At 36.4% G+C, this 15,948-nt stretch overlaps 2 protein-coding genes, 1 long non-coding RNA gene and 1 pseudogene across 21 annotated transcripts; all 4 read left to right on the forward strand.

Moving 5' to 3' along the window:
- The first annotated feature begins 242 nt into the window (after positions 1–242).
- LOC113740628 (G-type lectin S-receptor-like serine/threonine-protein kinase SD2-5) lies at positions 243–2,798 on the forward strand. The gene has a single exon (XM_027268172.2). It carries the CDS (start codon positions 313–315, stop codon positions 2,626–2,628), a length of 2,316 nt encoding a protein of 771 aa, XP_027123973.1. The 5' UTR covers positions 243–312; the 3' UTR covers positions 2,629–2,798.
- A 2,378-nt stretch (positions 2,799–5,176) lies between these two features.
- Positions 5,177–6,092, forward strand: LOC113740629 (kunitz trypsin inhibitor 5-like). The gene has a single exon (XM_027268173.2). The coding sequence runs from the start codon at positions 5,218–5,220 to the stop codon at positions 5,845–5,847; it is 630 nt and encodes a 209-aa protein (XP_027123974.1). The 5' UTR covers positions 5,177–5,217; the 3' UTR covers positions 5,848–6,092.
- A 314-nt stretch (positions 6,093–6,406) lies between these two features.
- LOC113740557 (uncharacterized) lies at positions 6,407–13,634 on the forward strand. 19 transcript variants are annotated; one of them, XR_011813528.1, is made up of 12 exons: positions 6,407–6,754; positions 6,905–7,341; positions 8,601–8,667; positions 8,816–8,869; positions 9,077–9,151; positions 9,442–9,477; positions 9,781–9,889; positions 10,457–10,514; positions 12,130–12,446; positions 12,829–12,952; positions 13,056–13,165; positions 13,257–13,634. It is a non-coding gene; the product is annotated as an uncharacterized lncRNA (long non-coding RNA). The 19 variants fall into 19 exon arrangements; XR_011813529.1 differs by lacking the exon at positions 13,056–13,165 and having other exon boundaries at positions 6,408–6,754; XR_011813538.1 differs by lacking the exons at positions 12,829–12,952; positions 13,056–13,165; positions 13,257–13,634 and adding an exon at positions 10,620–10,725 and having other exon boundaries at positions 9,781–9,899; positions 12,130–12,474.
- Positions 13,635–15,079: 1,445 nt separating this feature from the next.
- LOC113742097 (kunitz trypsin inhibitor 5-like) lies at positions 15,080–15,715 on the forward strand (annotated as a pseudogene).
- Positions 15,716–15,948: the final 233 nt, after the last annotated feature.

A 15,948-nucleotide genomic window follows, 5' to 3' on the forward strand; every position in this document is an offset into this window, starting at 1 on the left:
CTCGGCCAAGACTTTGAACCATGCCCAAACAGAGAATTCACATATAATGAAGGAAGAGACTTGTGTATCCTACCTTGGTTCAGTTTGTAATTTGCCACATTATCTATGTGCAAGACAGCAAGTCCAAACCCAAAAAAGCATAACAACTTTCGAAGTCAAGCGATGGTTGTAGAACAGAGATTACTACGTTATGCCATTTTTCTTGCTAGTCTGCTCCTGTTTTCCTCATCATTATCTCTCAGTGCCCAAAACGTGCATTATAATTCAACTGCCTATCTTCCCGCTTCGTGGATCAACCACATCTCTACTTCCATGGTCATCAACGACGCAGATGGAAGTCTAACAATGGCACCCATCCTCCTGACTGAGAGTGATGGACGAAGTTATGTGTGCGGCTTTTACTGTAACACGGGAGGTAGTGAATGCCTCTTTGGAGTCCTCATTTCCCCAGGTGGGCTTCATATTAATAGTGGAGATCTAGTTTGGTCTGCTAACAGGAATAATCCTGTTCAGAATAACGCAAAGTTGCAACTAAAGGAAGATGGAGATCTGGTTTTGGCAAACTCTGACGGCACCTTAATATGGTCCAGCAACACTAGAGGAAGGTCTGTTTCAGGCTTAAACTTGACAGAAATGGGAAACCTGGTCCTATTTGGCCCAAACAATGAATCCATTTGGCAGTCTTTCGATCATCCCACCGACTCGTTACTTCTGGGACAAAAGTTGGCTCCTGGGCAGAAGCTGATAGCTAGTGTTTCCGCATCCGACTGGAGTCAAGGTCGGCTTTCTCTTGCTGTTGGCTCTGATGGCTTGTCAGCTTACATAGAGTCTGATCCACCTCAAAGATACTATGTGTCTGGCATCAATAGTTATCGTTATTATGAGTTCAGGAACGGAAGCTTCAATGACTTTACCATTCCTCCAGCATTAGTAGCTCAATTCATGAAGTTTGGGCCCGATGGGCATTTAAAAGTGTATCAGTGGGGAGCAACGGATAAATTTATAGAGGTAATTGATCTTTTGAACCCGTATGTTGGTGATTGTGGATACCCTATTGTGTGCGGCAAATATGGGGTCTGTTCAAAAGGGCAATGTGGTTGTATTGAAACAACCAATGACCAGGAGGGCTATTTCAGCCAAATAATGTTCAGACAACCCGATCTTGGATGTTCGTTACTCACTCCAATTTCTTGTAATCACTCCCAAGAACATATTCTTCTAGAGCTAAATAATACATCTTACTTTGCATCTGATTCAAGCTTAGACAGCATAACGACGGTAGTGGAGGACTGCAAAAGTAGATGTCTAAGTAGCTGTTCATGCAAGGCAGCTCTGTTTTCTCACAATGGAAATCGATGGGATAGAGGCAATTGCTCATTACTAAATGAAGTTTTTTCTTTTATTGACAATGAGTATTATATCGGATCACCTTATAATACGACTCTCCTCGTTAAGGTGCAGAATACTCGTGTCAACACGTCAAGGCGTAAAACAGTTATACTGGCATCAACATTTGGGGCTTTCTTTGGTGTGGTATGTTTAATCGGCTCTTGCCTGGTTGTTTCAAGGAGAATATTCAAGGAATCCAATGAAATTGAGGGGGATTTTCTGAAGAAGGTACCGGGAATGCCTACAAGATACTCTTATCAGAACTTGAAAGCAATGACAGAAGATTTTAGCAAAAAACTTGGGGAAGGAGGATTTGGTTCTGTTTATGAAGGGACACTAATTAATGGCGCAAAGATAGCAGTCAAGTGTCTTGATGGTTCGGCTCAACTGAAGGACTCGTTTTTAGCGGAAGTGCAGATAATCGGGAGCATCCACCATGTTAACTTGGTAAAACTTATTGGTTTTTGTTTTGAGAAATCCCACCAGCTTTTGGTTTACGAACATATGGCTAGTGGTTCTTTGGATAAATGGATTTTTGGTGAAATGCAAAGCTATTCTCTTCCATGGAGGACGAGGAGAAAAATCATCTCGGACATTGCCAGGGGATTAGCTTATCTCCACGAAGATTGCAGTAAGAAAATAATTCATTTCGACATCAAACCCCAAAATATCCTTCTAGATAAAAATTTCAGAGCCAAAGTTGCTGATTTTGGGTTGCCAAAGCTGATTGAAAAGGATCAAAGCAGAGTTGTTACAAGGATGAGAGGAACACCAGGTTACTTGGCTCCTGAATGGTTGAGCTCCACTATCACAGAAAAAGTGGATGTTTATAGCTTTGGCATTGTGATATTGGAAATCCTTTGTGGACGAAAGAACTTTGATTCTTCGAAGATTGAGGAAGACAGGCATTTGCTTAGTATTTTCAAGAGAAAAGCTGAAGAAGAAAGACTTGAGGACATGGTTGACAGGAAAAGTGGCGATATGCTGATCCACGTCGAGGAAGCAGTGGAGATGATGAGGATTGCTGCATGGTGTCTGCAGGGAAATTTCAACAACAGGCCTTCAATGTCATTAGTAGTTAAGGCGCTGGAAGGTTTGCTAGTTCCTGAAACCAATCAGCTCGACTATGACTTCACGAATTCATCAACAGTTAGGACAGAGGCAGCTGGTGATCAGGGACAAGTGGTTGTTTATCTTGGTAGTCCGATACTGCCTTCAACTTTGTCTGGGCCGAGGTAGATGAAAGACATCAGTTTTTACGTTGGTAGTCTCTAAAATCCCAACGAATAATGTTACAAGTCTCAGAATTCTGAAATTATGTCAGTGTATTGCTGAATTATTCCGCCCTAAGTGCGTTGGCCTTTTGCTGAGAAATGCAAGTCCCTATGCATAACAATCAATAATCTTGATCTTACAACTTTCTGTAAAAGGCATTTCTTGTTTTGTCTTTGCGGGAATATCCGAAAGATATGTAGACATCTGCAGGCCTCCCAATTCCAAAAACATCAACACATTTACGTGCTATTACTATGGGATAAAACCAATCTAATGTGGAGTACAGAGATATATATTATATTTTTTTATTATTAGTGTGAAATATCTATTTTGTCTCTTATTTAAAATTATACACAATATAAATTTATATTTCTTAAATTCGATTAAACTCAATTAAGTTCGATTGGGCTCGATTTGCACAAGGTCAAACTTTAGCTAGAGTAAGTAAAAAAAAATAAAAAATCAAACTTGACTTTCAAGAGTTCGACGAACTCGAGTCTGAATATTTTAATTTGAATCAAGATAGCGCACTATTTGAGCTCGACTGCACCTCCAATACTGTCCATGTATTGAATTTAGGGATAATTTCAAACACCTTCCTTGAAGTTTTTAATAATTTCATTTAGCTCCCTCGAAGTTTATAAAATTACACACACCTCCCTTGCCATTTAAACTGACAATCATATCCTTAAATATGTTAATGAAATTCCCTTGTTTGGTATGCTTATACTTAGAATGATTTTTAAAATTATTTATTTTATTCTTTTTAATTTTATTTTTTTGTCAATAAAATGGTAGAACTACCATTATTACCTCTAGTTTATATTGTAATGAAATGTTAAACTAGTGATTTTTTGATGAGTTAACTTTATATGTAATCCAACATTTTTTTCCTAATCTTTGTTTTCTATTTTTTGGTATCAAAATTAACAAAAAATAAAAAAGAAATGGTCCAAAACCACTACTAAATTATGATAATCCCACTGCTAGAAAAATTCATAAACTCTAGATCAATTATTTCAACATTTTCTTTTCTATCTTATAAATCTAAATTCATAATAAAATGCCATCAAAAGTATCCTATCATAGTGATAAAATTATTATTATTATAGTTGTTTATCAAATAATAGCTATGGACATAGAAAATTTGGCACCTTTTCTTTATAATTACACTAGATAATCTTATAATTATATAGAGTAGTAAATTAAAACTCATTACACAAGGGCATTTTTGGATATTCATTGAAAAATTTGGCCAAGTGAATAATTATTTTAAGGTTTTGTTACTATAACTATCAAATCAAGGGAGGTAGGTGTAATTTTTTAAACTTTAGGGGAGCATAGTGAAATTGTTAGAAATCTCAGGGGAGGTTTCTGAAATTATCCTTTGAATTTAAGTACTTGGCTTGACTTTAGTTCTCTTCTTCTTGTTCACGTAAGTCGAAAATGAAAACTTGTAGCAGTTCCAGCCTCCCCTAGTAAGAAAGATGAAGTAAAAAAGATGCGCACCAAATTAAAATCATTTTCTTTGACTTGATGCAGCACTTCTTTCCAGAGCACTCCATACAACCGTTGGCGGCAGTACAAAGATTAGGACCAACGTAAAAAGATAGATTCACATATTACTTGGGACTTGTTTTTAACTGTTTTTGAATTTATAAAATTGATTTTATAATTCTGGAAAATCGGCTTTTCAGTATAACAAATGTTTTCTCATGTTTTTGCTTAAAAATCTATTTGGATAGATGTGTGGATGTTCTGTAAAAAGGCATAAAAACGGATTTTGACTAATTAATTTCCAAAATGCTCTTATACATACGTTTGTGCCAATTAAATAATTTTTCTATACGATTAATTGTTTTCTTTGTAGAGATTGAATTATTATTAATTGAAATTGCGTGTAGACTGAACTAAATAATTCATTTAATACGTCAAGATAGGGATAAATCGAAGTGGTCTAAAGATTAAGACTCCAAGAGTTAGATGTCCGGTTCAAATCTCCCTTTCCACCTCTTAAATTCTAGGCCTTCCTCACTAATTTTTATTTTTTTTGAAAAAAGTGAGATAAGAATAAATAAGAACAAAGACAAAGATGAGGAGAGACATACGGCAAATAGAGATAGAAGAGTGCATTTTGAAAACCAAGTTGATAGTAAGGCCTCACTGTACTATCACTCCCAAGTTAAGGCAAGGAAAGATGTTAACCATGAGTGCTGGCATACCTAAAGCACTACAAATTGTTTTCTGAAGAAGTTAATAAGAAGTAATTAAAGCCCGCCAATAGCTTTAAATTGGTATCATGTCCACCTTTGTGTTCTGACAAATTTTGATAGGATTTGCGCTTCAAAGCACCAAAATGAAGTCAAAATATATCCAATCAAAATGGAAATGGAACAAATGTATTTCCAAAGTCAGTTTCAGGCAGCCCACAGCTCCATCATCACATGGTGCATGGCATTAGCTATTTAAGTAGAAGATGGAAGCCGTTATCTACATCCTCAAACACTGCAACCTTTAGTTGGTTAAGTGATATGCCAAGAAGTATCAAATTAAATGAAGACATCACTATTTTTCATCATTTCATTCCTTGCCTTTTCCATTTCCTTAAACTCCTCCTCCTCATCAGCTGGTGAATTAGCACCTGAGCCGGTGCTAGATACAGCTGGAAATGTGCTTCGAACTGACCGCGACTACTACATATTACCTGCCAAAGTCCGCGGTAGGTTCAGAGGTGGAGGGCTTACATTATCGAGCATTGGCAATGACACCTGCCCAGTTGGCGTGTTTCAAGAAATGTCTGAGCAAAGAAATGGCATCCCCTTGACATTTTCGCCTGTGAAACAGAGATATGGTGTTGTTCGTACCTCGACAGATTTAAACATCCAATTTGCTTATCCAGAAACCTGTGGCGAATCTCCAGTTTGGAGGGTTGATAATTATCTTGATCCATCTGCTGATAGCTTTGTATCCATCGGTGGAGTTGTTGGAAATCCTGGTCCTGCGACTTTAGGCAGTTGGTTCAAAATCCAAAAATTTGGCTATGACTACAAGCTTGTTTATTGTCCCGCAGTCTGCAGCTATTGTGATGCTATTTGCAAAGATGTTGGCATATTGTACCAGAATGGGGAAAGACGTTTGTTTCTGAACGATTATCCACTCAGGGTCGTATTCAAGCTGGCATGAAAATCACGAGATTCGAGATCAGTTGATTTTCTTGGATGTATTCTATGTAATGCTATAAGCTTGTGACAAAAAATATAAAATAATACTGGTAATAAGGAAATCTCCCTGGAAAATGGGGGAAAACCATGTAATAAGGAAGCATTCTAAGTGCTTAATTTTTTTGTTTGTTTAAGTACTAGTTTCATAGCATGTGCGTTAGTGTTACATATTGCATACGTGCATTGTAACTCTTATTATTAGCTATGTTACTTTTTAACGATAAATAAAGCGAGTGAAATATAATCTACATTTTTTATTTCGCTTCAAATCATGTGTTCCTTTCTTTCTTTTTTTCCTTTTTTGGGGTGAAATAAAAATTTTCCACAAAATACAAATATTCAAAGAAAAAGTTCTGCTTCCCATAACACGTGCACGAGCAGCACGACAATATATGCAGTAGTAGTACAAATAGAAGTTCTCGAATTTATAGCAAAAGTACCATGTTATTTCTTTACACTATTTAATTCTGGTAGTTTTTATATATTTTTTTTCTTTTCAACATAAGTAGATAACATGGCAACTCCATTCAGCCAGAATTTTCGTCGTCCTCTCACGTGCCCGGCATGTGGATTGGAATCATCATGTTGTTCGCGCATCGCGCGTTAGTTTTCCCATCTGGCCTCGCCTGCCAGTGTCCCATGTGCCCGTGCTTCCGTCTTTCTGATCTTCTGCTGCATTTGCTCTCTTCCCGCTGCATTCTCTCTCCCACTACATTCTCTTTCTTTCTTTTTTTGGTTTTTTTTTGGGATAATGTTGCTCTATCACTTATCCGCATCCTCTGGAACCTGGTACAAAATTTTGTTGACCTCCTCCTTTGTTGTAATAGGCTTTCTTCTTCATCTCCGGTGAGGTCAGATCTTCTCTTCAGGTTGCCTCTGCTCTGCCCCTCTTTTTTTTTTTTTGCTAAAGTTCGTATTTCTTTTGTCCCTTGTCCACTGACGTGCAGTTTTCTGCTTTTTTTTCTCATCCACGGGCTTGTTACCGCCCAAGGACGTGCCATCTTCACTGTTGGTTGCAGATCTTGTGCTTTCTTCTTTCTCTCCAGTGAGGTCGGGTCTTCTCTTCAGGTTGCTCTGTATTCATGTTTTTCTCCTTCTCTGTAAAAACTTGTTTGATGCTAATGGTTCTTGTGTTTTGTTGTGCAAGCATTTTTTTCATTGCTTTTAGGAGACTGGTTTGTGATTTCTTTGGTAGCTGGGATTTGGACTCTCGAAGCCGTTTGTTTGGCTGCCCCTCTTTACTTGTCTTTCCCTCTCCTCCCCATCATCAAATTCCAGCCACATCTTCTAATGTAGCTCTCTACTACTTACAGACGGAATCCGCAGTAGAAGTTTTTGAACTGAAAAAGGAAAGCTAATCTCAGGGAGATAGACAGAAGAGAAGGTACGAGTACGACGGCGTCCAAGATGCAGAGTATCGCGGTTCTTCAGACCGAGAATAACCTTGCAACCGGAGGTATACTTTCTTCAACTTTCTTCCTTCTCTCAATATCTCAATCTCTCTCTTTCGCGCTCTTTTTTCTTTTGTTTCAATTAATCTGAATTTCTATCTACATTTCAACGGAGTAGTAGTATATCGTCCTTAATTGGTGCACAACATTAGGAAATCTTGTTCTCTTTCGTTGTTTCCCCTCTTTAATAATCGAACCACTTCAAGAAAAAAACCGACCTTGGGAATTATTTTGCCCTAATACCCATTGTGGGTTTCGTAAATTTTGGTAATTTATTATATTTAGCTAAGAGAATTGGAGGTTTTGGTATAATTTGTGTAAAATTCCACGATTTTTCGGCTAGCAGTTTGGGTTTTAGAATTGCTGGCTTTGTCTGAATTGTTATCTCTTCTATATTTAATGGATATCTGAGGATCATTTAGTATCTGAAACTAATAAATCTACCAACGCTTACAGTCATGAGTGTAGAGTTAACTAAATATGTTAACCTCTTTATGAATAACTTTTTAAGGACTTTTATGCTAATTCTTCGCATTCAAAAAGGAGATAAATGGAAGAAACATTATTTTCTGATATTAGAGACACCTGCGGGAAAGAAGATGATAGCAAGTTACTGACCCCAGGTAGTATGAGATGAGATTGTATTGTAATTGAGCAGGGTTCACTTATCATAATAGATTGAATTTTGTAGTTTTGAACTGATACATTGTTCTTTTGATTGACTGAGTGGCAATTTGGGAGCCATGCAGTTTGTTTTTCTTGTTTTTATTTTCTTATAATCCAAACCTGAAAAGGATTTGTTTTTTCTCTTCCGAGTGATTGTTTGGTTTTCCAAAGATTTAAATTTTCCAGAGATTGATTGTTTGGTTTTCCGAAGGTCAATCTCTTTAACCCAAGAAAATAATAATATTAAACTGAAAAACAACAAAAATGTTGTCTTGGGAAACTATTGTTTATTTACATGGCTTGGAAGTTGAAATTGTCAGAAACAAGAAGCTCACTTTCTCTGATGGTCATATTTCTTCATCAGGTTGACCATTGCCAAATAGAAGAGCTTAGCCACAAGACATCTCATAGCAATATCACGTCTTATTGTTGAAAAATTTGATTTTATGGTAGTGTTTGTAGGTTGAGTTATGACCCATGATTTATGCTCAGGCCCTTAAAATGGAGATATATAGTTAAGAAAAGTATAAAGGATTGGGGTGGCTTCAACATTTACCTTCAACTAATTTTCCCTTGTGTTTTTCCTTTTTGAATTCAGCTTTGTGGAAATTGTGGCTCCTGTTTTCTCGCGGGATGCTTGGCGATGTGTTTGGCATATGATTCAGGTTCCCTTCTCTAACTTTGTCATTTGTATACGTATGTTTTAAGCCTTGTTGTACCTCCAACTATTTTTGCTTTTAGCTGCTCTCATTAGCCTTGGTTCTTTCCAGCTTAGAGCTCACACTGATTTTTTACTTTCAATAACATTTCTAGAATGATTTGGTGCATGGTTGGGGATTGGATTTTGCGCTAAGGAGATGTGTGGAGGTCAGTGGTTTTATTTGTTTCTTATCACTGTATTATTTGAAAGATTTAGAAAAGAAGGCTTGTCTACCTGCTTTTCATATTCCTGTTGGAAGGAGAGATCTGCGGGACAGTGGCATGTAAAACAGATAAAATTGGAAAACATGTATTTATTTCAAATGGATGTCTGCGTATTATCAGTTTCATTGTAAGTGTATTTTGCCTGTGCAGCCTGCACATGAGAAAATTGATGTGGTTGACTCTCAGTGGATAGTTCATCAAGTTATTCCTTCTCTGGGAAGTCAGGTCAGTTAACTACTTTATTACAACCATCGGGACTTGTTTTTCCTTTTCCTAGAGGTGATTAAAATAATGAAGTTTAGTTGTTTGCAAATGTTGTTCTGTTCAACTTTAATTTCCATTTTTGAGCAAATGGTTCTTCATTTATAATATAAGCAACTTTTTAGCAGCAACCCCCTTATTTACATTTTTTTCTTCCACGTCAGTTATCCTACTTGTCCCTTGATCTGGTTTCCCCTCATTTAGATTTGTTTTGTTGATAATGATGCTAACAGCTTCAGCTTCGTTGATTCCAGGGTCAATCTGAAAATGGAAAAGCTCCTTGGCAAGGGGTATGTAAGCTGTTACTTGTTCGGTTTCCATTTCAACCTTTCTGTATATTTTTTTATTGAGGCCTTTTCTTTGTCCTTCGTTTTTTTTGCAAAAGTCAACTCTGAAAGCTTCTTCATCCAATTTTATGGTAATCTGAGTTATTCTATATCACCTACATTCTAACAATCATGTTTAAATTAGGATTCATAGGTCTTATATCTGCACTCTGTTTGAATTGCATGATTTTGCATTGAACTGAATTTCATTAGATTTGTCCAAACATCAAGTAACTAGCTTGAATTCTTTTCTATCTAATTTGGTAGGTAAGAGAGAGGTGCAGAAGTGAGTGGGTGCAGTTTCAAGATCGCCTAGCCAATGCAGATAAGAAATATATTGAACAGTTTGGGAGGACTTTGAATTAGCTAATTTCTGGTTATTACCTGTAACTTTCTTCATTTTCTTTTGTCCTTTTTCCATCTTTGTATCATTGTACGGAAGGGTGTTTTGGAGCCCAATTCTCTCACTCGATGTCTTTAAATTTTTTTTTTTTTTAGCTTCTAGCGGGCGGTAGCTGAACTTCCTGTAGTAGTGAAAACTAACGATCTGAAACTGGAAGAGAGTGATCCTTTTTTGTGTATAAATAGATTAGACTTTGCTTCATTTGACTCCCATATTGCCAATATTCATTTCCTTTTCTTTCTTTTTTCTTTTCCTTCTGTTTTTTTTCGCCCTTTTTTCCTTTTTCTATTTTCTTGAGGCGGGGAGGTGTGGGTGGGAATCCGTTGGTTGCCTCATACTGAACTCACCCGCTTACAGTTGTTATTTGGAGAACCATCCCCTGTTACCACTTTATTGAGCTTATTACCATCAGCAGTGGGATTATATGAGTTGGAGTACTTACCTACTTTCTGTTTAATATTTCACTATTAAGTTGCGAATTTGGAGACGGAATTTCTGTTATATGCCAAATTTCTAATATTCTGGGTATCTCTTTTGCAGGAACGAGGTATTTGAACAACAGAAAGTTTTGTATCCTTTTAAGTTTTCTTGCATTTGGGTATTGATACTACTCACCTTTATTGCTCTGACTCCTACTTCTTTGCACAAGTTCCCTTTGACCTGCAATGCTTCTTTACTTTTTTTTTCTCTTAACTTCTTGTAGCTCTGATTGGAAAAGAAATATAGAGACATTGGAGAAAAATAGTGTAACCAGTCTGAGGACATTGATCAATCTTGGTTCTGAAGTGTACATGCAAGCTGATGTTTATGTCTCTTCATACCATATCAATGTCATTTTACTTGGTTGTACATAGGATTAGTATACATTTGAAGTGTTTATCAAGATATGAAAGAATTCATTTCTCTTTTGTTTGAGGTGTGTGTGATTTATTATAACTCTATATGTTTGTGTCTGCCTATGCACTGAAAAAAAAAAGAAAGTATATGGTACCTTAGTTGTTCCAAGTATGTCTTCAGCTATGGTGAACAAAGTGTTGTAGGTTCTTTGGGCTACGAGCTTGGGTTTTGGTAGTCTCAGTACCAGATGGAATCATGTCAGATTGATATAGGGTGCAAGAGAAGTGTTCTTTACTTGATGTGATGGTGCTTACTGTAAACAAATATGAGAGATAATTGCAGAAACAAGGCAAAAACAATCAATTATGGGGACAGTTCAAAACTTTAACAGCTTACGAATAAGCGATCGAACCTGAATTTATCTTTCCTGATTTCCAATTTTCAACTCTAGATATTCCCCAGGCAATCATGACCTTCAAGCTTCTCATCATAACTATGCGTCTTTAGGAAACATCTGTTTTTTTGAACTTGATAAGTGGAGCCGATCCATGTATTCTTAAGGTAGCTATGTCAATGATTGAGTTGGAATGGAACAAACAAAAGAGAATGATTTATAATGTCAATGTATCTATGAATGATTTATAAGCCTATGTGCTTGATTTATCAACTCTAGATATATTGAGTGATTGAGTTGGATCTATTACAATTATCTATTGATTGAATACCTTGAGCTTTTTGCCAAAATCTGTCTCAAAACTGATTTTGATTTGTAGCTATGGTACATTTGCTACTTGAGGTTGTGATGGTTATGTTGATGTGTGGGATGGAAACAATAAAAAAAGGCTGTATCAGTTATTTTTCCTTAACTGAATTTGAAATGTCTTCCGCTCCATGACGACATTTGTCAGTTTTTTATCATACTTGTTATATTTGTCAAAACAAGGGTTCTTTTTTTTTTTTTTGTTTTTTGCCTCTGAATTTGAGATTATGATTTCTTTGTTATACTAACTTATTCTATTGTTCGTGGAAATTTATTACTTTAGCTCATTTTTCTGAAAGTGATCAATTGGAATGCTAAAGCAAGATGAATTGTATTAGAGATTTCTTTTTTGTTTCAGACTTTGACAAATGCTGTTTTATATCCTGTAAATGATGTTCTTCTGTGTTTGGTTCTTTCTGCGAGATGTTACTTTTGCTTCGGTGCGTTGTGTATAAAGGCATCTTCATAAGTTACTTGTGTGAGTGCTGTTTTGAATGATTACACTTATTCTTCTTGAATGATTTTGAATGCTTTTGACTGAATAAATAGTGTGTGCAGACTAGGAATTCATTGGTTATTTTGAATGATTTTGAATGCTTCTGATTTTTTGCTGCAGAATGCTGAACTGACTGCTCATGTGGCTAAGCAGTAAAGAGGAAGGAATCTGCTGTCCTATGTTAGGCATTGTCGTTTGATTATGAGTGCAGTTTCATTGGATGTTTTTTAGTTAATGTGTATTATGTAGTTATAGTTGTTAGAGGACTCAAGCACAGAAATTTTGTAATAGCTAGGTTGTTGCCATTTCAGTTTGTTGCCATTCTGTAATAGCTAGGTATGTATTGATCATATAATTTCTGAAGCATTCTTGATGGGAGAAAAAGACTTTGGGGTAAAGAATCAAGAAATCATATAGAGAACAAAGTTGAAATTAATGTAAGACGAGACCATACAGCTTTCCTAAGATTGATTCTTTATTTGGTTCATTATTTCTGAAATAAGTTCAATTCTTTGACCACCTTTTTTTTGCACATTACTTTTTCATTTTTTTGTGTTCATCCTAGATTAGATTAATAGTTTAAATATACTTTCCACAGTAATTAATTTATAATCAGTTCCACAATTTAGGTCTTGGTTTTCTTTTTATGACGTTTGTATAATAACCTATAAAAATATTGGGTATATCATAATTGTTAATGTGTCTAAAACAAAATGACTTCTTATATACAAAACAATTAATGTCATTCTTATATACAAAACAAGTAATGTCATTTTTAGTGTGAAGTGTCTTATTGAATTTCACTTTGTGTATTTCAAGCTTCTCTGGCCTCCAAAGACGAAAATTCGCTGAGAAGACGAGCAACAGCCATGATGAAATGATTGTTTTACTACCATTACTTCCTTACAAGGACTAAGGACAATTCATGAGGTCCTAGAATCCGGTATTTATTACTACCATTATATATATATTTTTTGCTTAGACGGTATTTATTATGGCTGATATGGTTTCTTTTGTTACTTTATAAACAAATCATGAAACCTCAGAATCAGTTCTCCATCGTATTGTCTCATCTATGAATCCATTCCTAAAACATGACTGGACTACATTCAATTGCTTCTATCAATTTTATCTATCAAAGTACAAGTACAAGCTGGTATAGTTTTGCATTCTCTAACCTTATTAACTCTCTTTCTTTTGTACATATGTGTATTTACTTATCACAATTTTTTTTCATACATTTATAGGATCTGCCAGAATTTGCGAATCTAAGGCTAAATGAAGATAGTACGACGACTATAACTCTTACAAATAGTCATAAATATTTTCATGTTGGTATGACCGGCAGATGTTTTGATCAAAACTGGAACCGTTTTGTTATTGATCATGATCTAAAAAATGGCCAGATATTGCTTTTTATTCCACAATCCAAGACTCCCTTTGCTGTGCTGGTGTTTGACCGCAAAGGAATAGAGAAGTTGTTTCTATGGCAGTTTGCATTTTCCATTTGATGGCACATCTGATTTACGCTGATTCTGCTTCAACGCAATGCACGGCATTTGTTGTATTTATGTTCTTAATGGAAAAAAGTTCTGGTTAGAAAAATGCTTCCAAAGCACTGCAAATTTAATGTTTAGCAAGTTCCTACTGTTGTAAACAACAATTGAAGCTTTCATAATGGATGTTCCAACGGCATTACTTATTAAACTTTGATGTTTAGCAATAAAGTTGATCCTACCTTTGGTTACAAAAAACAAATGGCTGGTATATATTAAATTTAGAAAAATGCTCCATTAAATTTGCATTAACAAAACTTCAGAGTTTGGAAGTTCCTATTAAAAATTTAGAAATTTAAATTTGCATTTCAGACTTTGGAAGTTTAGCAAAGTTTAGCAAATTTAGAAATTCAGGCTTTGGAAGTTCCAAAGCACTTTCATTAAATTTAGAAATTTAGCAACTTCCATGAAAGTTCGTAGCCAAGAAATATCAACAAACCTTCAGACTCATGGTATATATATACTAAAAAATGTACATTTCTAAATAAAATGTTATTTTTCTTACTTCAGAAATGGAATGGGCATTTTACATTACTATCGCGCGAAGCGCGTTATTGCCTCCTAGTTCCACTTAAAGAGTGAATTTTCACTTACATTCTTGAACATCAGTTAGTGTATATAATATCAATGTAGGAATGATTAATTCTTTACACAAATGTTGAGAAAATACTTAATTTACAACGAAAGGCTAGTAATGTTGCCTAAACTCTAAAGGGTAAAGCAGCAAGTTGTGAAGCCGAGGACCGACGTCTTTGACTAAATGCAGCTCCTTGGGACGCGTTCCCCAAATACTATTGGCTGAAGTACAAAGGGCCTCTTTGGGACTTGAGTTTTTATCCAAGTTTGTTACTTACTAATTTTTTTTTTATCAATTTTAATTACAGTAATCTAAAAAAGCTTCTAAAAGTTTTTTATCTACACACTTTAAAATACTTAAAATACAAAAAAAAAAAAAAAATTTCCCTTCTCCTTTTTCTTCTTCTTTCTCCCCCACCCCAACCCACCACCACCTCCGTCGCCGGCCACCATCTCCGCTGCCGGTTCCGATGCCGATCATCTCTTCTGGTGCCAGTCTTTTTTTTTTTTTTTTTCCTTTCTCGCTCTCCCCCTCTTCCTTCCCTGCCATCCTCCTCCTTTGCCCGGTTTGGTCCCCACTCCTCCCTCACCACCCTTCTCCTCTCCCTTTGGCTGATCTGGTCGCGAGACCAGATCGCACTGGGGGAGGGTGAGGGTGGCGGGGGAAGGGGAGGAGAGGGGGAGAGGGACAATTGCAAAAAAAAAAAAAGGTTTATATTGCTGCTTTGTCCGGCAAGAGAAGGAGAGGAGAGGGGAGGAGAGGGAAGGAGAGGGAGAGGAAAAATTGGAAAAAAAAAAGTTTAGATACAGTACATGCAACCTGAATGTTTTTTGAACAGGCAGTAGCTATATAAGCAGAAGGTAGGAGCCATTTTCTACATCATCAAACACTCAAATCATTACTTGGTTAAGTGATAAGCTAAGAAGTGCTACTAATGATGAAGGCATCACTACTCTTTATCCTTTCATTCCTTGTCTTTTCCATTTCCACAAACTCCTCCATTACTTCAGCTGCTGAAGCACCCGAGCCAGTGCTCGATGTAGCTGGAAAGATGCTGCGAACTGACCGCCAATACTACATATTACCAGCAGCCAATGTCTTTGGCAAATTCAGAGGTGGAGGTCTTACACTATCCGGCATTGGCAAGAACACTTGCCCAACGGCTGTGTTTCAAGAAATGTCTGAGCAAACAATGGCATCCCCTTGTCATTTTTGCCTGTGAACCCGAAAAAAGGTGTGGTTCGAGTCTCCACAGATTTAAACATCAAATTTGCTTATCCAAATACCTGTGGCCAATCTCCAGTTTGGAGCATTGATAATTATGTTTATCCATCCGGTGACAGCTTTGTCAACATCGGTGGAGTTGTTGGAAATCCTGGTCCTAAGACTTTAAGCAGCTGGTTCAAGATTGAAAAATTTGGCTATCAGGATTACAAGCTCGTTTATTGTCCCGCGGTATGCAGCTATTGTAAAGTTATTTGCAAAGATGTTGGCATAGAGTACCAGAATGGCAAAAGACGTTTGCATCTCACGACTGATTATCCACTCAGGGTCGTATTCAAGCAGGCATAAAGATGAGATTTTAGATGCGCTACATACATACATACATAAAACACTGGTAATAAAGAAGCCTCCCTGGAAAAATGGGAAAAAACCATGTAATAAGGAAGCATTCAATTGCTTTTGTTGATGTATAAAATATGCAAGTAAACTATCTGAAGTTGCTTGCTCTTTCTTGTTTCGTAAGTTCATAATAAGGCAATAATTGTAACTACAGAAAATGTTGAAAATTATCACTAAACTATT

Source organism: Coffea arabica, chromosome 4e, assembly GCF_036785885.1.
Source record: "Coffea arabica cultivar ET-39 chromosome 4e, Coffea Arabica ET-39 HiFi, whole genome shotgun sequence".
NCBI lineage: Eukaryota > Viridiplantae > Streptophyta > Magnoliopsida > Gentianales > Rubiaceae > Coffea > Coffea arabica.

What these genes read in the sequence shown, in the direction of transcription:
- LOC113740628 (XM_027268172.2), top strand. Translation starts at nt 313, where the DNA reads ATGGTCATCAACGACGCAGATGGAAGTCTAACAATGGCACCCATCCTC.
- LOC113740629 (XM_027268173.2), top strand. Translation starts at nt 5,218, where the DNA reads ATGAAGACATCACTATTTTTCATCATTTCATTCCTTGCCTTTTCCATT.